At 43.9% G+C, this 23,439-nt stretch overlaps 1 protein-coding gene across 1 annotated transcript in view; it reads right to left on the bottom strand.

Annotated features, from left to right (window-relative positions):
• The window catches only part of wdr70 (WD repeat domain 70), a 196,605-nt gene that overhangs the window by 122,566 nt on the left and 50,600 nt on the right, over window positions 1-23,439 (bottom strand). The window contains exon 9 of the mRNA XM_087975431.1: window positions 3,973-4,049. Within this exon, the coding sequence (XP_087831557.1) occupies window positions 3,973-4,049 (77 nt within the window). The remainder of the gene's footprint in view (window positions 1-3,972; window positions 4,050-23,439) is intronic.

Below are 23,439 nucleotides of genomic sequence, written 5' to 3'. Positions count from 1 at the left end.
CATTCTGCATTCTGTTCTATTACCCTGATGTACTTATGTAAGATAATGATTTGTTGGTTAGTATGCAGGAAGAGGGGGAGAGGGAGGGGGAAGCGGGAATCCATAGAAACCTATAAAATTCTAATGAGAGTGGACATGGTAGATGCAGGAAGGATGTTCCTGATAGCAAGAGAGTCCAGAACCATAGGTCACAGTCGAAAGATGGGGGTAAATCATTCCAGTCTGAGATGATGAAAAATTTCTTCACCTTAGAGAGTAGTGAGCCTGAGGAATTCGCTACCACAGAAAGCAATGTAAGATTTCAACGCATTGGATTTAGCAGTTGGCACTAAAGGGGTCAAAGGGTATAAGGGAAAAGTGCGATTAAGCCATTGCATTAGGTGATCATCCACGATCATCATGAATGACAGAGTAGGCTTGAAAGGCTAAAAGACATACTCTTGCTCGTATTTTCAGTGTTCCTCTGGTTCTGTGCAATGGAGAGAGTGCAGAAGAGATTTCCAAGGTTAGTTCCAGAAATGAGAAATTTCAGAGATGAGGGTAGATTGAAGAAGTTGGCACTCTTCCTTAGAGAGAAGGCAGCAGAGAGGAGTTTTGACAGAGGTTTTCAAAATCATGAGTGGGCTGGCAAAAATAGAAAAAGGTGAAGCTATTATCACTTATAAAAAGAAAAAAAGAATGAAACAGCGCAGATTTTAAATGATGTAAGGAAAAAGTAAGCGTAATGTGAGAAAAAGTTTTTCATTGAGTGAGTAGTTAGGATATGGAATGCACTGCCTGGAAATGTCATGCAGATGAATATTTGGATAGAAATGGTGTTGAGTTTGGAACTAGCTAATACAACTGATGCAGACACACTGGCTGAATGGCCTCCTTTCTGCACCATAACAATTATGACTCTGATTCTCTAAAATTAACTAATCTTACAACGATTGCTCTTTGTGCACGATAGCTCCACATGTCTGCCACTATTGTATACTTGTTTTCTTATTTCACTCCTGAAAGCTCTGGATCTCTTTTTTTAATATTCAGCGACAGGATAAGGGCACCACTGGCTCAGCCAGCATTTCCTGTCTGTCCCTAATTGCCCAGATGGCAGTTAAGAGTCAACCATATTGCTACGGTTCTGAAGTGACATGTAGGCCAGACCATACCAGATAAGGACATTAGTGAACTAGATAGATTTTCTTGACAATCAGCAATGGATTCATGGTCATCATGAGACCCTTACTTCCAGATTTTTATTGAATTCAAATTCCACCATCTGCTGTGCAGCATTCAAACACATGCCTCCAGAAGATGACGAGGTTCTTTGATTTAATAGTCCAGCAATAATGGCCCCAGGTCATCGCGTCTGCTGGTAAATTCATGTTTAGACTGTGCCCTCTCATCAGGACCTCCAAATCATCCCTCTCATCTAAGACTTTTAAACGAATAGAGGTAATTTCTGTCTCTCTCTCGTCTGCCTGTTCCCCTCAGTATCTTGAAAATAATATAATGGGATATACTGGTTTCTGTTCTTTGATATGTAAATCCCAGAACTTATTTTAAATTATATTCTCAAGATAGCTCAGGTTTTCAAACAGTAGATGTGAAGTCTGTCTGTGTCTCAATGCTATGTCAGATTGACAAACCCTCCATATAGTTTTACAGATTTGGAATGGCCAGTGTTGGACTGGGGTTCACAAATCACACAATACCAGGTTATAGTCCAACAGGTGGCTGATGAAGAAGCAGCATTTCAAAAGTTAGTCCAATAGGTCTATCTGGAAGCACCAGCCCTCGGAACCATGCATGCGGCAAGTACTCGTGTGACTCGGCCAACGTGGTCTATCTCATACACTGCAGGCAAGGATGTCCTGAGGCATGGTATGTGGGCGAGACCAGCAAGCGCTACGACAACGGATTAATGAACACCACGTAACAATCACCAGGCAGGAGTGTTCCCTCGCAGTCAGGGAACACTTCAGTGGTCTGGGACATTCGGCCTCAGACCTTCCGGTGACCATTCTCCAAGGTGGCCTTTGAGACAAGCAATAATGAAAAGTGGCCAAGCAGAAGCTGATATCCAAGTTCAGTACCCATGGTAATGGCCTCAACCTGGACCTTGGGTTCATGTCACTCAATAGGTGACCCCACTGCACGACAGACATCCTCATATACACACACAACTAACCCCCACACTGACCCACACACCCTCTCATACATAACCCATCATACTCACACTTAACCAAGTTTACACAAACACACAAATATATACACTCTATCACATGTACTAATACCCACACGCACACACTCAAATGTAGACTCAATCTATCCCTCCTTCATGTGCACATATATAAGCTTTTGGGGTGAATTGTTTTTGCAGAAATACATTTTATTTAGCTCAAAATTGCATGAAGCCATGTAAAACTCTGCTAAACTAAGTTTAAAGTCACACAGCACCAGGTTGTAGTCCAGCAGGTTTGTTTGGAGGCACTGGCTTTTGGAGCGCCACTTGATGATCAGGGAGATGGAGGAGTGGTACTCCGAGGGCTAGCGCTTCCAGGTGGATCTGCTGGACTATAACCTGGTATTGTGTGATTTTTAACTTTTGTCCACCCCAGTCCAACACCGGCAGCTCCAAGTCTGTAAAACTATACAGAGGGTTTGTCAGTTTGATGTAGCATTGGGACACAGACAGACTTCATACCTATTGTTTAAAAAGCTGAGCTATCTTGAGAATGTAATTTAAAAGAAGTCATGGGCTTCATATATCAAAGAACAGAAACCAGCATATCCCATTATAAAAGGCGAAAGTTTTAATCTAAGATTATTTATTTTATTACACTTCCATGACACTGGACACCTTTGGCTATAAATTCTGTGAACATGATCTTAACCTTCACAACTACCTGATGAAGCAGCGGCACTCTGAAAGCTAGTGCTTCCAAATAAACCTGTTGGACTATAACCTGGTGTTGTGTGATTTTTAACTTTGTCCGCCCCAGTTCAACACCTGCACCTCCAAATCATGAAAATATCAATAAGTCACTCTTTAATTTGCAAAATCTCAGGCAAACGGAAACATGGAAACACCAGGACCTGCAATTTTTCCCTTCAAGTTGCACACTATTCTGACTTGGAACAATATTGTTGTTCCTTAATTTTGGCTTAAGATTGTTAGAAAAGTTAGAATTTACTCTAAACAATACGAAGGGGTAGCACAATCATCACACAGACTCCAGCTGCTTAAAGCAGTGACTCAATAACACCAGTTCTGAGGGAAGTTCACTGGACCTGAAAGTTAGCTCTGATTTCTCTCCAGAGATGCTGCAGACCTGCTGAGCTTTTCGAGCAACTTTTATTTTTGTTTCAGATTTACAGCATCTCCAGTTCTTTCTGTCTTTAATACCAATTGCTGCCCTTTTGTCAACAATATCCACATTCCATGAATGAATAGGACAGATTTATTCCATGTTTTGTCCTATACCACATTTAGCAGCCAAATAGCAACACTTGCAAAGAGAAAAAGCAACTTTAGTTTCGAGCTTATTTCCTTGTTCTCTTTGCAGCTGATGACTGAACCACCATAGATTAGATTAGATTACATTACAGTATGGAAACAGGCCCTTCGGCCCAACAAGTCCACAACGACCCGCCGAAGCGCAACCCACCCATACCCCTATACCTAACACTACGGGCAATTTAGCATGGCCAATTCACCTGACCTGCACATCTTTGGACTGTGGGAGGAAACCGGAGCACCCGGAGGAAACCCACGCAGACACGGGGAGAACGTGCAAACTCCACACAGTCAGTCGCCTGAGTCGGGAATTGAACCCGGGTCTCTGGCGCTGCGAGGCAGCAGTGCTAACCACTGTGCCACCGTGCCGCCCACCAAAATACTATCTGGGTCACTAGATTAACAGCACAGCAATATTACCAGTAGGCCATTACCTCCCCCCTCTTAAGAGATTTCCAGATTCTTACCCGTCATTTGAACAAGTAACAAATTCCTCCTTGATTTTTGGATGCCAGACTCCACTATTCAGCATGGCTGTGTGTCCCTGTATGAGAAATCACTAATTAGTCATATTGTTAAAGAATCTTTGGAGAATTTTTTAAAAATCAGACATCCAGTATTCATTGCCCATCCCTATTTACCCATAGGGCAGTTAAGAGTCAACAATATCACTGTAGGTCTGGAGTCACAAGACAACCAGATCAGTTAAGGATGGCAGTTTCCTTCCCAAAAGGACATCGATGAACCAATGAGTTTTTATATCAATCAACAGTGGTTACTCGGCAACTTTTAAGATAGCTTTTAATTCCAGAATTTTATTCTACTTGAATGTGTGATCATTGTGCTTGCCATGATGGGATTTGAACCCATCCTCCCAGAAAATTAATCTGGAGTTCTGGAATACCTCTTCAGTGACATCATAACTGCACCATTGTCTCCCTTCAAAGTGCTAAAAATATCACTGAATTTTCCATTACGTTTGAAAACAATGTAGTTCAATCCAAAACTAGGGTCTTAAATTGAAACAAAGATATCCACGAAAGACATGATTCGGAGATGCCGGTGTTGGACTAGGATGTACAAAGTTAAAAATCTCACAACAGCAGGTTATCGTCCAACAGGTTTAATTGGAAGCACTAGCTTTCGGAGTGACGCTCCATCAGGTGGTAGTGGTTATGGTTAGGGTTAGGGTTAGGGTTCCCTATCGCAGTTACATCACACTGTAAATTTTTGCCATAAATTCTGTGTGTTAGGATTGAGCCCTCCTCTACCACCAGATGAAGGAGCGTCGCTCTGAAAGCTAGTGTGCTTCCAATTAAACCTGTTGGACGATAACCTGCTGTTGTGAGATTTTTATCTATGAAAGAGTAATGGCCAAGTTGGTTCTGGTATGTTGGGAAAATGTATTCAAAAATATAATGGCAGACAAGCAAAAGCTGGTATTCAAAGATTTAATACAAGATTTACAAAAAACATATATTCCTTTAAGACACAAAACTCCAGCGGAAACATGAGTCAACAGTGGCAAACAAAGGAAGTTCAAGGTTGCGTTAGATCAAAAGGTGAGGATTATAAGTGTACATTTTTTTTGATAAATTTATCATGTGCGTGCTGGTTTGTGTTCAATGTCTTGAAACATAGTAGAATTGATCATAGTAACCTGATTGCCTGAGATCTTATAGTGTCTGGAGTCAATGATGAGGTGTTGTGGTTCTGTTCGCCGAGCTGGAAGTTTTTGTTGCAAACGTTTCGTCCCCTGGCTAGGCGACATCCTCAGTGCTTGGGAGCCTCCTGCGAAGCGCTTCTTTGATGTTTCCTCCGGTGTTTATAGTGGTCTATCCCTGCCGCTTCCGGTTGTCAGTTTCAGCTGTCCGCTGTAGTGATTGGTATATTGGGACACCCCATGGGATCACCAATCTCGGGACTCATAGCAGAGGCAGTTATGCAAAGGTTAGAACAAACAGTCCGACCACAAATTCAACCCAAACTCTGGGTCAGATATGTCGATGACACGTTTGTAATCATTAGAAACACGGAAATAGAAAAAACACACCGGATCATCAACGCCACACTCACAGGAATCCGATTCACGAGGGAACAAGAAAAGGATAGCCAACTCCCATTCCAAGACGTGATGGTACAGAGAACACCAAACGGAGAATTCACTACAAGGGTATACAGGAAAGCCACACACACAAACCAAGTCCTAAACTATGAAAGTAACCACCCCAACACACACAAACGAAGCTGCAACAGGACACTATTCAAAAGGGCCATAACACACTGCAGTACACCAGAACTGCAAAAAGAAGAAGAGGAACACCTATACAAGGTATTCGCCAAAAACGGATACCCGCGCAACTTCATCAACAGATGCCTAAGAGAAAGACCACGGAACGAGGACATACCACAACCAAAAGGACTAGCCACACTACCATACATCAGGAGCATCTCGGAACTGACAGCCAGACTACTGCAACCCCTAGGACTCATAACGGCACACAAACCAACAGCCACGCTCAGACAACAACTCACCAGAACGAAGGACCCGATACCCAACATGAGCAAGACGAATGTAGTGTACAAAATACCATGCAAGGACTGCACAAATCACTATATAGGACAAACAGGAAGACAGCTAACAATCCGCATACATGAACATCAACTAGCCATGAAACGACACGACCAGCTATCCTTAGTAGCCACACACGCAGACAACAAGCAACATGAATTCGACTGGGACAACACTACTATCATAGGGCAAGCCAGACAGAGAACAGCCAGGGAATTCCTAGAGGCATGGCATTCATCCACAAACTCCATCAACAAACACATCGACCTGGACCCAATATACCAACCACTACAGCGGACAGCTGAAACTGACAACCGGAAGCGGCAGGGACAGACCACTATAAATACCGGAGGAAACATCAAAGAAGCGCTTCGCAGGAGGTTCCCAAGCACTGATGATGTCGCCTAGCCAGGGGACGAAACGTTTGCAACAAAAACTTCCAGCTCGGCGAACAGAACCACAACAACCGAGCTACAAATCTTCGCACAAACTTTGATCAATGATGAGGTCTCCCAGGGCCACTCCATCCCGCCTGTTGACCACTGTGCCACCACAGCAGGTAGATCTGTCCTGCCGATAGTATGTGACATGACAGAGATGATGATGATGGCGGCATGTCGGACATTGTCTTTAAGATAAGATTCCTTGAGTATGACAATATCTGTTGTTTGAGTGCTTTGAGGTGAAGCAGTTTGGAAGTAAAATGACAAGTGAGCACTCAATGAATAGCAGGATAGTAAGATGTTCAAAGGAATAGAGAGATTATGGGGTGCTTATCCACAGGTCCCTGAAGGTGAGCAGAGTAGTTAAGAATTTGGGACACTCATCTTTATCAGCCGTGGCACAAATTATAAGAGCAGGGAGGTGATGATGGAGCTGTATAAAACATTTTTTGAGAGGTTGATAGGCTCAGGTTATTTTCTACAACGCAGGGGTTGAGAGGGGACCTGACTGAGGTGTTTAGGATTTTGAGGGGCATGGACAGTGTGATCAGAAAACAGCTGTTCCCTTAAGTTGAAAGGTCAATAGCAAGGGGCCATTATCTTAAGGTGAGAGGCAGGAGCTTTAGAGGGGATTTGAGGAAATATCTTTTCACCAGAGGGTGGTGGGAAGCTGGAATGCATTGCCTGGAAAGGGATGGTTGAGATTAGAAATTCTCAGCCTTTAAAAGGTATGGATGAGCAATTGAAAAGGCCCATAACATTGTATGTTACGGCAAGTGGGCAGGACAGTGATTCAGTGGTTAGCACTGCAAAGCCGAAAGAACTGGGACCCGGGTTCATTTTCATCCTCGGGCGACTGACTGTGTGGAGTTTGTACATTCTCCCGGTCTCTATGTGGGTTTTTTCCCAGTGCTCCAGTTTCCTCCCACATTCCAAGGATGTGTGCAGGTTAGGTGAATTTGCCATGCTAAATAATTGTTCAGTGTCCAGGGACATGCAGGCTAAGTGAATTAGCCATGGGAAATGCAGGGTTGCGTGGAAAGGGAGTGGTTTTGGTTGGGATGCTCTTTGGAGGGTCAGTGTGGACTGGATGGTGCAAATGCAGTACTTCCACACTGTAAGGATTCTATGATTCTATAAATCTATGAAAGTGTTGAAAAGTGAGAATGATGTGGATAAGCGCAGATTTGATAGGGCAAAAGGGCTGTTCTGTGATGTATCACTCTGTGATTGTATGCCTCGTCTCAGTGACAGATCTCCAGTTTGAGCACATTACTAAATATAGTTAAGGCTGAGACAGAAAACGTTTTCATCTCTAAAGGAATTGAGGGATATGTGAAGCAGACTAGAAAGTGGAATTAGCCATCATCAGATAGAATGGGGCATCACACTCAGTGTGACAGATAGTCTCTCCTGCTCATGATCTGTATGTTAAGAATCTGGAGGTAGGAGAGCAGCATGATGGCTCAGTGGGTAGCGCAACTGCCTTACAGCACCAGAGACTTGGGATCAATTTCAGCCTTGGACTATTTGTGTGGAGTTTGCACATTGTCCCCGTGTCTGTGTGGATTTCCTCCCACAGTACAAAGATGTGGATTGGCCATACTAAACTGCCCATAGTGTTCAGGGTTGTGCAGAATAGGTGGGTTAGCCATATAAATGTGGGGTTACGGGGATAGGGTGTGGGTCTAGACAGCATCCGAAGAGCAAGCAAGTCGACATTTCGGGCAAGGAAGACTTGAGTTGATCTGATGGAACATGTGCAGGAACTGAGGAACCTTGGTGTATACGTGCATAAATCATTGACGAGGGTGACTGGGCCAGGTTCAAAGTGCAGCTAATAAATCATATTATATTATTTGTTCTATTAATGCTGCATGGGAAATAAAGATAAAGATATAGTGATAACTTACATAGAACACTGGTTCACCCTCAGAGTATTGCTCTCAGTTTTCGATGCTATGTTTAAGAATGACGTGAAGGCATTGGTAAGAATGCATGGTCCCAGGGATGAGGAACTTCAGTGACATGGAGAGATTGTAGAAGTTCGGAGCATTTTCCGTGAAGAAGGTCGAGAGATTTGATACAAGTGTTAAAAATCATAGGGGCTCTGAGCAAAGTAGATAGTGTTTCAATTAGTGAAAGGAATGAGAACAAGCGGGCACAGACAAAGTAATTAGCAAAAGAAACAAAGGTGACAAGAGAAGGAACTCTTTTAAGCAGTGAGTGGTTAAGGTCTAGATCCACTGAAAGTGAGTGTGGTAGAGACAGATTCAAGAGAGTACTGGCTTCCTGAAAAGAAAGAATCTGCAGCACTATGGTGAGAAGGTGGGGGAGTGTGACGAGGTGAATTGCATTTATGGAGAGCTGGCCTCTATCTGCATGAGAAACATAGAACTGAAGAGCAGGAGTAGGCCAGTCACCTCTTCAACCCTGCTCCATCATTTAATATGCTCATGGCTGCTCTGGTGTGGTCTCACCAAGGCCCTGTATGTCTGCAGTAAGACATCCTTACTTCTGAAGTAAATTTCTCTTGCACTGCATTATGAATTGCTTGCTGCACCTCACTGTCTAATTTCATTTACTGGTATACAAGGACACTCAGATCCCTTTGTACATCCACGATTCCCAATATATCACCATGTAAATAATACTCTTCCTTTTCATTTGAAGTGTATAATTCCACATTTAGCACATTGTACTGCATCTGCCATGAATTTGCCCAACCCCTTTACCTGTCTAAATCACTTTAAAGCCTCCTTGCATCCTCTTCACACTCCTACCCAGTTCTATCATCAGAAAACTTGGAACTGCTGCATTTAGTTTCCTCATCTGAGCCATGGAGTCATAGAGATGTACAGCACGGAAACAGACACTTTGGTCTAACTCGTCCATGCTGACCAGATATCTTACATAAATCCAGTTCCATTTGCCAGCATTTGGCCCATATCCCTCTAAACCCTTTCTTTTCATACACCCATCCAAAGAGTACAAAGAACATTCCAGCACAGGAACAGGTCCTTCGGCCCTCCAAGCCTGTGCCGATCCAGATCCTCGAACTAAATCTGCCGCCTATTTTCTAAGGATCTGTATCCCACTGCTCCCTGTCCATTCATGTATCTGTCTAGATACATCTTAAATGATGTTATTGTAGCTGCCTCTACCATCTTCGTGGTCAACGTGTTCCAGGCATCCACCATCCTTTCCATGTATATCTCCCCTAAACTTTTCCCCTCTCACTTTGAACTCGTGAACCCGAGTAATTGAGTCCCCCACTCTGGGAAAAATATTTCTTGCTATCCACCCTGTCTCCAGCTCTCAAAATTTTGTGGGCCTCAATCAGGTCCCCCCTCAACCTCCTTCTTTCCAATGAAAGTAATCTAACCTATTCAACCTCTCTTCATGGCCAGCACCGTCCATACCAGGCAACATCCTGGTGAACCTCCTCTGCACCTTCTCCAAAGCATCCACATCCTTTTGGTAATGTGGCAACCAGAACTGTACACAGTATTCTAAATGTGGCCGAACCAAAGTCTGATACAACTGGAACATGACCTGCCAACTCTTGTACTCAATACCCTGTCCGATGAGGGAAAACATGCCGTATGCCTTCTTGACTACTTTACTGACCTGCGTTTCCGCCTTCAGGGAAGAAGGGACCTGAACCTCTCTGTACATCAATTTTCCCAAGACTTTTCAATTTACTGTATAGTTGGCTCTGGAGTTGCATTTTTCAAAATGCATCACCTCGCATTTGTCCGGACTGAACTCTATCTGCCATTTCTCTGCCCAACTCTCCAATCTATCCATATTCTGCTGTATTCTCTGACAGTCCCCTTCACTATCTGTTACTCCACCTATTTTAGCATCTCTGCAAACTTGCTAATGAAGCAAACTACACCTTCCTCCAAATCATTTATGCATATCACAAACAACAATGGACCTAGCACGGATCCCTGTGGGGCATCACTGGTCATCGGTCTCCATTTTGAGAAGCTCCCTTCCACTACTACTCTGTCTCCTGTTGCCCAACCAGTTCTCTATTCATCTATCTACAACACCCTGCACCCCATGCAACTTCACCTTCTTCATCAGCCTACCATGAGGAACCTTATCAAATGCCTTACTAAAGTCCATGTATATGACATCTACAGCCCTTCCCTCATTAATCAACTTTGTCACCTCTTCACAGAATTCTATTAGGTTTGTAAGACGTGACCTTCCCTGCACAACACCGTGCTGCCTATCACTGATAAACCCATTTTCTTCCAAATGGGAATAGATCCTATCCCTCAGTATTTTCTCGAGTAGCTTCCCTACCACGGACGTCAGACTCATATGTTTGTAATTAACTGGATTATCCCTGCTACCCTTCTTAAACAAGGGGACATTAGCAATCTTCCAGTCCTCTGTGACCTCCCCTGTTTTTATGGATGCTGCCTAAAATATCTGTTAAAGCCCCAGCTATTTCCTCTCTCACTTCCCTCAGTAACCTGGAATAGACCCCATCCGGACCTGGAGTCTTGTCCACCTTAATGCCTTTTAGAATACACAATACTTCCTGCCTCCTTATGCTGACTTGACCTCGAGCAATCAAAAATCTATTCCTAACCCCAATATCTATCATGTCCCTCTCCTCGGTGAACACCGATGCAAAGTACTCATTAAGAATCTCACCTTTTTCTCTGACTCCACGCATAACGTTTCTCCTTTGTCCTTGAGTGGGCTAACTCTTTCCCTAGTTACCCTCTTGCTCCTTATATATAAAAAACGGCTTTGGGATTTTCCTAACCCTGCTCACTAAGGATATCTTCTGATCCCTTTTAGCCCTCATAAAACCTCATTTCAGATTGGTCCTACATTCCCGATATTCTTCCAAAGCTTCATAGAACATAGAAGACAGTGCAGTACAGGCCCTTCGGCCCTCGATGTTGTGCCGATCCAAGCCCACCTAACCTACACTAGCCCACTATCCTCCATATGCCTATCCAATGCCCGTTTAAATGCCCATAAAGAGGGAGAGTCCACCACTGCTACTGGCAGGGCATTCCATGAACTCACGACTCGCTGAGTAAAGAATCTACCCCTAACATCTGTCCTATACCTACCACCCCTTAATTTAAAGCTATGCCCCCTCGTAATAGCTGACTCCATACATGGAAAAAGGTTCTCATGGTCAACCCTATCTTAACCCCTATAATCTGTCTTCAGTCGCCTAGACCTCATGTATGCATCCTTTTTCCTCTGAGCAATTCTCACAATTTCACCTGTCATCCATGGTTCCCTAATCTTGCCATTTCTATCCCTCATTTTCACAGGAATGTATCTTTCCTGAACACTACATCAATCTCTTTTAAAAAGCTTCCCACATATCGAATGTGGATTTTCCTTCAACAGCTGCTCCCAATCTATATTCCCATCTCCTGCCGAATTTTGGTAACGTTGGCCTTCTCCCAATTTAGCACTCTTCCTTAAGAACCACTCTTGTCTTTGTCCATGAGTATTCCACAACTTATGGAATTGTGATCACTATTCCCAAAGTAATCCCCCACTGAAACTTCAATCACCTGGCCGGGCTCATTCCCCAACACCATGTTCTGTATGGCCCTTTCCAGACATGGAGTATTTACATACTGCTCTGGAAAACCCTCCTGAATGCTCCTTACAAATTCTAGTCCATCTAGACCTCGAACACTAAATGAATCCCAGTCAATATTGAGAACATTAAAATCTCCTATCACCACCATCCTGTTGCTCCTACGTCTTTCCATAGTCTGTTTACATATTTGTATCTCTATCTCTCACGCTTGCTGTTGGAAGGCCTGTAGTACAGCCCCAACATTGTTACCGCCCTCTTCCTATTTCTGAGCTCTGCCCTTATTGCCTCACTGCCAGAGTCCTCCATATTGCCCTCCTTCAGCACAGCTGTGATATCGTCTTTGACCAGAAAGGCAACTCCTCCAACCCTTTTACCTCCTTCTCTATCCCGCCTGAAGCATCAATATCCTAAGATATTTAGTTGCCAATCATGCCCTTCACTCAACTGAGTCTCAATAACAGCAATAACATTATACTCCCAGGTACTAATCCAAGCCCTAAGTTCATCTGCCTTACCTAATACACTTCTTTCATTAAACAAATGCGCCTGAGACCACCAGTCCCTTTGCATTCATCATTTGCTCCTTGCCTACTCTTCCCCTTAGTCATGCTGACTTCATTATCTGTTTCTTTACAGGCTTTAGTTGCTACCTCCTTCCTGTCAACTAACGTCCTCAGTTTGTTTCCATCCCCATGCCAGATGCTGTTTCAATGTTTTATTGTACCAGCCTCCACCACTTCCTCTGGCAGCTCATTCCAGACATGCACCACCTTCTGTGTGAAAATGTTGTCTTTCAGCTCCCTTTTAAATCTTTCCCCTCTCACCTAAAACTTATGCCCTCTAGTTTTGGATTCCCTCACACCAGGGAAAACATATAGAACACAGAACATTACAGCACAGTACAGGTCCTTCGATCCTCAATGTTGCGCCAACCTGTGAAACGAATCTGAAACCCATCTAACCTGCACTATTCCATTCTCATCCATACTCTTAACCAATGACCATTTAAATGCCCTTAAAGTTGGTGAATCTACTATTGTTGCAGGTAGTGCGTTCCATGAGGCACTACTCTCTGAGTAAAGGAACTATCTCTGACATCTGTCCTATATCTGTCACCTTCAATTTGAAGCTATGCCCGGTCATGATAGCTATCACCATCCTAGGTGTTATGAAGAAGTGTGTGTACTGTACCTTTAAGAGAGTTAAAAGCTAGCAGAACTATCTAACACAGCGCCAAGTGTTCTGAACAAGATGTAATGTAATATTTGGTCGAACAACTCAATTAGTTGGTTGCCTGGAGATGACAAAACAAATTTGAATTAGGCCAATCAATTTAAATTATACCCTGAAAAATACCAAACTCCAATGAAGTTTGCATTTTGTTTATTGACGATCTGAAAAGCCAATGACACAATCCGATACTTTGCTGGCATAAGACCGGGGAAAAGTGAACGGTTTGGAGGAGAACTGCCAAGCCACCAACCAATGCAGGCTGCCCGGAGAATAGCTCTCTTAAAGGTACCTTTATTGATCAGTAACCTGTGAAACAGAAATCCCAAAGAAAAAGAAGAAAAGGAAGAAGTAAAGAGAAGATTCAACATCTGGTTGATTTTGAAAATTTGAATTTTGGTAAATCTTAATTAGGGATTTTATCAGACTAGTACTGTAGAAGAGAAAGGAAAAGATAGGTTAGAGGAAGCAGTTACATAGAACATTACAGCGCAGTACAGGCCCTTCGGCCCTCGATGTTGCGCCGACCAGTCATACCAATCTGAAGCCCATCTAACCTACACTATTCCATCTACGTTCATATGCTTGTCCAATGACGACATAAATGTTCTTAAAGTTGGCGAATCTACTACCGTTGCAGGCAAAGCATTCCATACCCTTACTACTCTCGGAGTAAAGAAACTACCTCTCACATCTGTCCAATATCTATCACCCCTCAATTTAAAGCTATGCCCGCTCGTGCTCGCTGTCACCATTTTTGGAAAAAGGCTCGCACTGTCCACCCTATCTAACACACACACAGACCAAGTCCTAAACTATGAAAGTAACCACCCCAACACACACAAACGAAGCTGCATCAGGACACTATTCAAAAGGGCCACAACACACTGCAGTACACCAGGACTGCAAAAAGAAGAAGAGGAACACCTGTACAAGGTATTCGCCAAAAACGGATACCCGCGCAACTTCATCAGCAGATGCCTAAGAGAAAGACCACGGAACGAGGACATACCAAAACCAAAAGGACTAGCCACACTACCATACATCAGGAGCATCTCGGAACTGACTGCCAGACTACTGAGACCCCTAGGACTCATAACGGCACACAAACCAACAGACATGCTCAGACAACAACTCACCAGAACGAAGGACCCGATACCCAACATGAGCAAGACGAATGTAGTGTACAAAATACCATGCAAGGACTGCACTAAACACTATATAGGACAAACAGGAAGACAGCTAACAATCCGCAGACATGAACATCAACTAGCCACGAAATGACATGACCAGCTATCCTTAGTAGCCACACACGCAGACAACAAGCAACATGAATTTGACTGGGACAACACTACTATCATAGGGCAAGCCAGACAGAGAACAGCCAGGGAATTCCTAGAGGCATGGCATTCATCCACAAACTCCATCAACAAACACATCGACCTGGACCCAATATACCAACCACTACAGCGGACAGCTGAAACTGACAACCAGAAGCGGCAGGGACAGACCCCACTATAAACACCGGAGGAAACATCAAAGAAGCGCTTCGCAGGAGGCTCCCAAGCACTGATGATGTCGCCTAGCCAGGGGACGAAACGTTTGCAACAAAAACTTCCAGCTCGGCGAACAGAACCACAACAACGAGCACCCGAGCTACAAATCTTCGCACAAACCTTGAACCCTATCTAACCCTCTGAATATCTTATATGTCTCTATTAAGTCACCTCTCAACCTTCTTCTCTAACAAAAACAGCCTCAAGTCCCTCAGCCTTTCTTCGTAAGACCTTCCTTCCATACCAGGCAATATCCTCGTAAATCTCCTCTGCATCCTTTCCAAAGCTTCCACATCCTTCTTATAATGCGGTGACCAGAACTGTACACAATACTCCAAGTGCGGCCGCACCAGAGTTTTGTACAGCTGTAGCATAACCTCATGGTTCCGGAACTCGATCCCTCTGTTAATAAAAGCTAAAACACTGTATGCCTTCTTAACAACCCTTGAGGAGAAAGTAAGGTCTGCAGATGCTGGAGATCAGAGCTGAAAATGTGTTGCTGGAAAAGCGCAGCAGGTCAGGCAGCATCTAGGGAACAGGAGAATCGACGTTTCGGGCATAAGCCCTTCTTCAGGAATGAGGAAAGTTTGTCCACAACCTGGGTGGCAACTTTCAAGGATCTGTGTACCTAGACACAGAGATCTCTCTGCTCATCTACACTACCAAGAATCTTACCATTATCCCAGTACTTTGCATCCCGGTTACTCTGACCAAAAGTGGATCACCTCACACTTGTCCACATTAAACTCCACTAGCCACCTCTCAGCCCAGCTCTGCAGCTTATCTATGTCTCTCTGTAACCTGCAACATCCTTCATCACTATCCACAACTCCACCGACCTTAGTGTTGTCTGCAAATTTACTAACCCACCCTTCTACGCCCTCATCCAGGTCGTTTATAAAAATGACGAACAGCAGTGGACCCAACACCGACCCTTGCGGTACACCACTGGTAACTGGACTACAGGATGAACATTTCCCATCAACCACCACCCTCTGTCTTCTTTCAGCAAGCCAATTACTGATCCAAACTGCTATATCTCCCACAATCCCATTCCTCCATATTTTGTACAATAGCCTAGTGGGGAACCTTATCGAACGCCTTGCTAAAATCCATATACTCCACTTCAACCGGTTTACTCTCATCTACCTGTTTGGTCACCTTCTCAAAGAACTCAATAAGGTTTGTGAGGCACAACCTACCCTTCACAAAACCGTGCTGACTATCGCTAATCAAATTATTCTTTTCTCGATGATTATAAATCCTATCTCTTATAACCTTTTCTAACACTTTACCAACAACTGAAAATAAGGCTCACTGGTCTATAATTACCAGGGTTGTCTCTACTCTCCTTCTTGAACAGCGGTATTATATTTACTATCCTCCAGTCTTCTGGCACAATTCTTGTAGAAAATGATGATTTAAAGATCAATGCCAAAGGCTCGGCAATCTCCTCCCTGACTTCCCAGAGGATCCTAGGATAAATCCCATCTGGCCCAGGGGACTTATCTATTTTCACACACTGCAGGATTTCTAATACCCCTTCCTTGTGAACCTCAATCACATCCAGTCTAGGAGCCTGTATCTCAGTATTCTCCTCGACAACATTGTCGTTTTCTAGAGTGAACACTGTCAAAAAAATATTCATTAAGTGCTTCCCCTATCTCTTCTGACTCCACACACAACTTCCCACTACTATCCTTGATTGGCCCTAATCTTACTCTCGTCATTCTTTTATTCCTTAAATACCTATAGAAAGCCTTAGGGTTTACCCTGATCCTATCCGTCAACAGCTTCTCATGTCTCCTCCTGGCTCTTCTGAACTCTCTCTTTCGGTCTTTCTTGCAACCTTGTAACTGTCAAGCACCGTAATTGAGCCTTTACATCTCATCCTAACTTAAGCCTTCTTCTTCCTCCTCTTAACCAGAGATTCCACTTCCTTCGTAAACCACAGCTCCCGCCCTGCCTGACAGGTACATACTTATCTAGGACACACAGGTGCTTTTCCTTGGATAAGCTCCACATTTCTAATGTGCCCATCCCCTGCAGTTTCCTTCCCCATCCAATGCTTCCTAAATCTTGCCTAATCACATCGTAATTGCCTTTCCCCCAGCTGTAACTCTTGCCCAGTGGTATACACCTATCCCTTTCTATCACCAAAGTAAACATAACAGAATTGTGATCGCTATCACCAAAGCGCTCACCTATTTCCAAGTCTAACACCTGGCCGGGCTCATTACCCAGTACCAAATGTAATGTGGCTTCGCCCCTTGTTGGCCTGTCTACATACTGTGTCAGGAAGCCCTCCTGCACACACTGGACAAAAACTGACCCATCTTTAGTACTCGTACTATAGTGTTTCCAGTCAATATTTGGAAAGTTGAAGTCCCCCATGACAACTACCCTATCTCTCGCACTCCTAACAAGAATCATCTTTGCTATCCTTTCCTCTATATCTCGAACTATTCGGAGGTTTATAGAAAACTCCCAACAGGGTGACCTCCTTTCCTGTTTCTAATCTCAGCCCATACTACCTCAGTTGACGAGTTCCTAAACATCCTTCCTGCAACTGCAATACTGTCCTTGACCAACAATGCCACCCTCCCCCTCCCCCCCACCCCTCCTTTTCCCATCTTCTCTGTTCTTACTGAAACACCTAAATCCTGGAACCTGCAACAACCATTCCTGTTCCTGCTCTATCCATGTCTCTGAAATGGCCACAACATCGAAGTCCCAGGTACCAACCCATGCTGCAATTTCACCCACCTTATTCTGGATGCTCCTGGTGTTGAAGTAGACACACTTCAAACCACCTTCCTGCTTGCCGGTGCCATCTTGTGTCCCTGAAACTTGATTTTGGACCTCCATACCCTCAACCTTTACTATACTCTAATTACACTTTTGGCTCCCATCCCCCTGTTGGATTAGTTTAAACCCACCCCAATAGCCTTAGTAAATAGTTTATTCGGGTAGGTTTAAATGAGCTCAGCAGGGGGATGGGAACCTGAGGTGCAGTTGCAGCGCACAGGAGGATGAGAGTAGGGAGGGCATGGACAGGATTTCATGGTCACAGGAATGTGCTGGCAGACAGCAAGCTGGTTTGAAGTGTGTCTCCTTCAACGCCAGGAGTATCCGAAATAAGGTAGGTGAGCTTGCAGCATGGATAGGTACCTGGGACTTCGATGTTATGGTCATTTTGGAGACGTGGATGGAGCAGGGTGAGGAATGGATGTTGCAGGTTCCAGGGTTTAGATCTTTCATTAAGAATAGGTAAGGCAGTAAAAGAGGGGGAGGTGTGGCCTTGTTAGTCAAGGATAGTTTCACGGTGGCTGAGAGAACTTTTGACAAGGATTCGTTTACTGAGGTAGTGTGGGCTGAGATTAGAAACAGGAGAGGAGAGGTCACACTGCTGGGAGTTTTTTATAGGCCTCCGCAGAGTTCCAGGGAGAGATGGAAGAGAGGACTGGCAAAATGATTCTGGGTAGGAGTGAAAGGAACAGGGTGGTCATTGTGGGGGACTTTGACTTCCCCAACATTGACTACAAATGCTGTAACTCTAGTATGTCGGATGGATCAGTTTTTGTCCAATGTGTACAGGTGGTTTCCTGACACAGTATGTCGTAGGCCCACTAGAGGGGAGGCCACACTGGATCTGGTGCTTGGTAATGAACCAAGCCAGGTATTTGATTTAGTTGTATGTGAGCACTTTGGAGAGAGTGACCATATTCAGTTACGTTTAGCGATGGAAAGGGATAGCTATATGCCACAGGGCAAGAGTTATTGATGGGGCAAGGGCAATTAGGATGCATAGAACGGAGTAGCAAAATGCAGGGGATGGGGACAATGGAAATGTGGAGCTGGTTTAAGGAACAGATATTGCGTGTCCTTGATAGGTACGTCCTGGTCAGGCAGGGAGGAAGTGATAAGGTAAGTAACCGTGGTTTACTACAGAAATTGCATCTCTTGTTAAGCAGAAGAAGGCTTATATGTTGATGAGACAAGATGGTTCAGATGAGGCGATGGAGAGTTACCGATTAGCTAGGAAGGATTTAAAGACAGAGTTAAGAACAAAGAGAGGACATGAGCAGTCTTAAGCAGGTAGAATAAAGTAGAATCCTAAAGCTTTCAATAGGTATATGAGGAATAAAAGGATGAGTGGGGCAGGTAGAGGACCAGTCAAAGACAGAAGTGGGAAGTTGAATGTGGATCCTGTGGAGATTGGAGAGGTACTAAATGAACATTTCTCATTGGTTTTCGCTCAGGAAAAGGAGAATATTGTAGAGGAGAAGAATGAGATACGAGATATTAGACTAGAAAGGATAGAGGTTAGTTGTGAAGAACTGTTATCAATTCTAGAAGGAGTGAAAGTAGATAAGTCTCTTGGGCCAGATGGGATTTATCTGAGGATTCTCTGGGAAGCTAGGGAGAAGATAGTGGAGCCTTTGACTTTGATGTTTGAGTCGTCATTGTCGACAGGTTTAGTACCAGAGGACTAGAGGATTGCAAATGTTGTGCCCTTGTTCAAGAAGGGCAGGAGAGATGACCCATGTAATTATATACCAGTGAGCCTTATTTCTGTTGTAGGAAAAGTTTTGGAATGGATTATAAGAGATAAGATTTATAATCATCTAGCAAGCAACAATTGAGTTTAGATAGTCAACATGGTTTTGTCAAGGGTGGTCGTGCCTCACGAACCTCATTGAGGTTTATGAGAAGGCGACCAAGCATGTAGATGAGGGTAGGGCAGTTGACGTGGTGTACTTGGACTTCAGTAAAGCGTTTGATAAGGTTCCACATGGTAGGCTGTTGGAGAAAATGCAGAGGCATGGGATTGAGGGTGATTTAGCAGTTAAGATTAGAAACTGGCTTTCTGGAAGAAGGCAACGAGTGGTGGTTGATGGAAAATATTCAGTCTGGAGTCCGGTGACTGGCAGTGTGCCACAAGGATCTGTTTTGGGACCACTGCTGTTTGTCATTTTTATAAATGACTTAGACACAGGCATAGATGGATGGGTTAGTAAGTTTGCAGATGACACTAAAGTCGGTGGAGTAGTGGACAGTGTGGAAGAATGTTACAGGTTGCAAGGGGACTTGGATAAACTGCAGAATTGGGCTGAGAGATGGCAAATGGAGTTTAATCCAGCTAAATGTGAGGTGATGCACTTTGGGAAGAATAACAGGAAGGCAGAGTACTGGGTCGATGGAAAGATTCTTGGTAGTGTGGATGTGCAGAGGGATCTTGGAGTCCATGTACATAGATCCCTGAAAGTTGCCACCCAGGTGGATAGTGCTGTTAAGAAGGCACAAGGTATGTTAGATTTCATTAGGAGAGGGATTGACTTCCGGAGCTGTAATGTCACGATGCAACTATACAAAACGCTCATGCAGCCGCAATTGAAATATTGTGTACAGTTCTGGTCACCCCATTACAGGAAGGACGTGGAAAAGGTGCAGAGGAGATTTACCTGGATGTTGCCTGGTCTGGAGGGAAGCTATTATGAAGAGCAGCTGAGAGACTTGGGTCTGTTCTCATTGGAAAGGCGGCGGCTAAGAGGGGATTTGATAGAGACATACAAGGTGATCAGAGGATTAGATAGGGTAGACAGTGAAAGTCTTTTTCCTAGGATGATGGCGCCTGCTTGTACAAGGGGTCATAACTACAAATTGAGGGGTGATAGATTTAAGACAGATGTCAGAGGCAGGTTCTTTACTCAGAGAGTGGTAAGGGCAGTGGAATGCCCTACCTGCCAATGTAGTTATCTCAGCCACATTAGGGAGATTTAAACAATCCTTGAATAAGCACATGGATAATGATGGGATAGTGTAGGGGGATGAGCTTAGATTAGTTTAAAGGTCACCGCAACATTGAGGGTTGAAGGCCCTGTTCTGCGCTGTATTGGTCTATTGTTCCATGTTCTATGTTGTTAGTTTATTATTCTGTTATACTTTAACAAATAGTTGTTAATTTTAACTTTAACTGGTTCTTGGCCTCTTGAATTTTCAATGATTACTGCATGGAATACAACTTTTGTGTTGCTGGTTTAAATTAAGCAGGATGGTTTACCCAGTTACGTAACATAGGAAAAAGGCTCTCCCTGTCCACCCTGTCTAACCCTCTCATTATCTTATAAGTCTCAATTAAGTCACCTCTCAACCTTCTTCTCTCGAACGAAAACAGCCTTAAGTCCCTAAGCTTTTCCTCATAAGACCTTCCCATCATACCAGGCAACATCCTGGTAAATCTCCTCTGAGCCCTTTCCAAAGCTTCCACATCTTTCCTACAATGCGGTGACCAGAACTGTACGCAATACTCCAAGCGTGGCCGCACCAGAGTTTTGTACAGCTACATGACCTCATGGCTCCAAAACTCAATCCCTCTACCAATAAAAGCTAATACACCATATGCCTTCTTAACAGCTCTATCAACCGAGATGGCAACTTTCAGGGATCTATGCACCTGGGCACTGAGATCTCTCTGCTCATCTACACTAACAAGAATCTTAGCATTAGCCCAATACTCTGCATTCCTGGTACTCCTTCCAAACTGAATCATCTCACACTTTTCTGCATTAAACTCCATTTGCCATCTTTCATCCCAGCTCTGCAGCTTATCTATGCCCTTCTGTAATCTACAACATCCTTCAGCACTATCCACAATTGAACCGACCTGAATATCATCCGCAAATTTACTAACCCATCCTTCTATGCCCTCATCTAGGTCATTTTAAAAATGATAAACACCGACGGTGGTCCCAAAACACATCCTTGTGGTACACCTAGTGAACTCCAGGATGTACATTTCACATCAACCACCATCCTGTCTTCTTTCAGCTAACCAATTTCCGATCCAAACCGCTAAATCGTCCTCAATCCCATGCCTTTGTATTTTCTGCAATAGCCTACCATGGGGAGCCTTATCAAATGCCTTACTGAAATCCATATACAGCACATCATCTTTAGCCTCATCTGTCTCTTTGGTCACCTTCTCAAAGAACTCAATGCATTTGTGAGGTATGACCTACTCTTCACAAAACCGTGTTGACTATCCCTAATCTACTTATTCCTTTCTAGATGATTATAAATTCTATCTCTTATCACCTTTTCCAACACATTACCCACAACCGAAGTAAGGCGCACTGGTCTTTAATTACCAGGACTGTCTCTACTCCCTTTCTTGAACAAGAGGACATTTGCTACCCTCCAGTCTTCTGGCACTAGTCCTGTACACAATGACAACATAAAGATCAAAGCCAAAGGCTCAGCAATCTCCTCCCTGGCTTCCCAGCGAATCCTAGGATAAATCACATTTGGCCCGGGGATTTATCTATTTTCACACTTTCCAGAATGTCTAACACCTCCACCTTGAGAACCTCAATCCCATCCAGTCTAGTAGCCTGTATCTCAGTATTCTCCTTGACAACATTGTCTTTTTCCAATGTGAATACTGACAAAAAATATTCATTTAGCACTTCCCCATCTCCTCTGACTCCACACACAACTTCCCACTATTGTAATTGATTAGCCCTAACCTTATTCAAGTCATTCTTTTATACCTCATATACCTATAGAAAACTTTAGTGTTTTCCCTGATCTATCCGCCAACATCTTCTCATGTCCCCTTCTTGCTCGCCTTAGCTCTCTCTTTAGGTCTTTCCTGGCTAGCTTGTAAATTTCAAGCGCCCTAACTGAGCCTTCACATCTCATCCTAAGATAAGCTGCCTTCTTACTCTTGACAAGAGATTCAATTTCTTTAGTAAACCATGGCTCCTGCGCTCGACAATTTCCTCCCTGCCTGACCAGTACATACTTATCAAGGGCATGCAGTAGCTGTTCCTTGAATAAGTTCCACATTTCATTTGTGCCCATCCCCTGCTGTTTTCTTCCCCATCGTATGCATCCGTAATCTTGTCTAATTGCATCATAATTACCTTTCACTCGGGTGTAACTCTTGCCCTTCGGTATACACCCTCCCTTTCTATCACTAAAGTCAACATAACGGAATTGTGGTCACTATCATTAAAGTGTTCACCCAACTATCATTAAAGTGTTCATTCCCCAGTACCAAATCTAATGTGGCATTGCCCCTTGTTGGTCTGTCTAAATACTGTGTCAGGAAACCCTCCTGCACACATTAGACAAAAACCGACCCACCTAAAATACTTGAACTATAATATTCCCAGTCAGTATTTGGGAAGTTTAGATTAGATTACTTACAGTGTGGAAACAGGTCCTTCGGGCCAATAAGTCCACACTGACCCTGCGAACAGCAACCCACCCTCTACATTTACCCCTTCACCTGACACTACAGGCAATTTAGCATGGCCAATTCACCTAACCTGCACATCTTTGGATTGTGGGAGGAAACTGGAGCACCTGGAGGAAACCCACGCAGACACGGGGAGAATGTGCAAACTCCATGCAGACAGTTAGAACATAGAACATAGAAGAATACAGCGCAGTACAGGCCCTTTGGCCCTCGATGTTGCGCCGATCCAAGCCCACCTAACCTATACTAACCCACTATCCTCCATATA

This window comes from Chiloscyllium plagiosum, unplaced genomic scaffold (assembly GCF_037043375.1).
Source record: "Chiloscyllium plagiosum isolate Xiang-an unplaced genomic scaffold, Cpla_swu_hap1 HiC_scaffold_2, whole genome shotgun sequence".
In the NCBI taxonomy this organism is placed as follows: domain Eukaryota; kingdom Metazoa; phylum Chordata; class Chondrichthyes; order Orectolobiformes; family Hemiscylliidae; genus Chiloscyllium; species Chiloscyllium plagiosum.
Note: the sequence above shows the minus strand (reverse complement) of the source record. Positions and strands in the feature narration are given on the sequence as shown.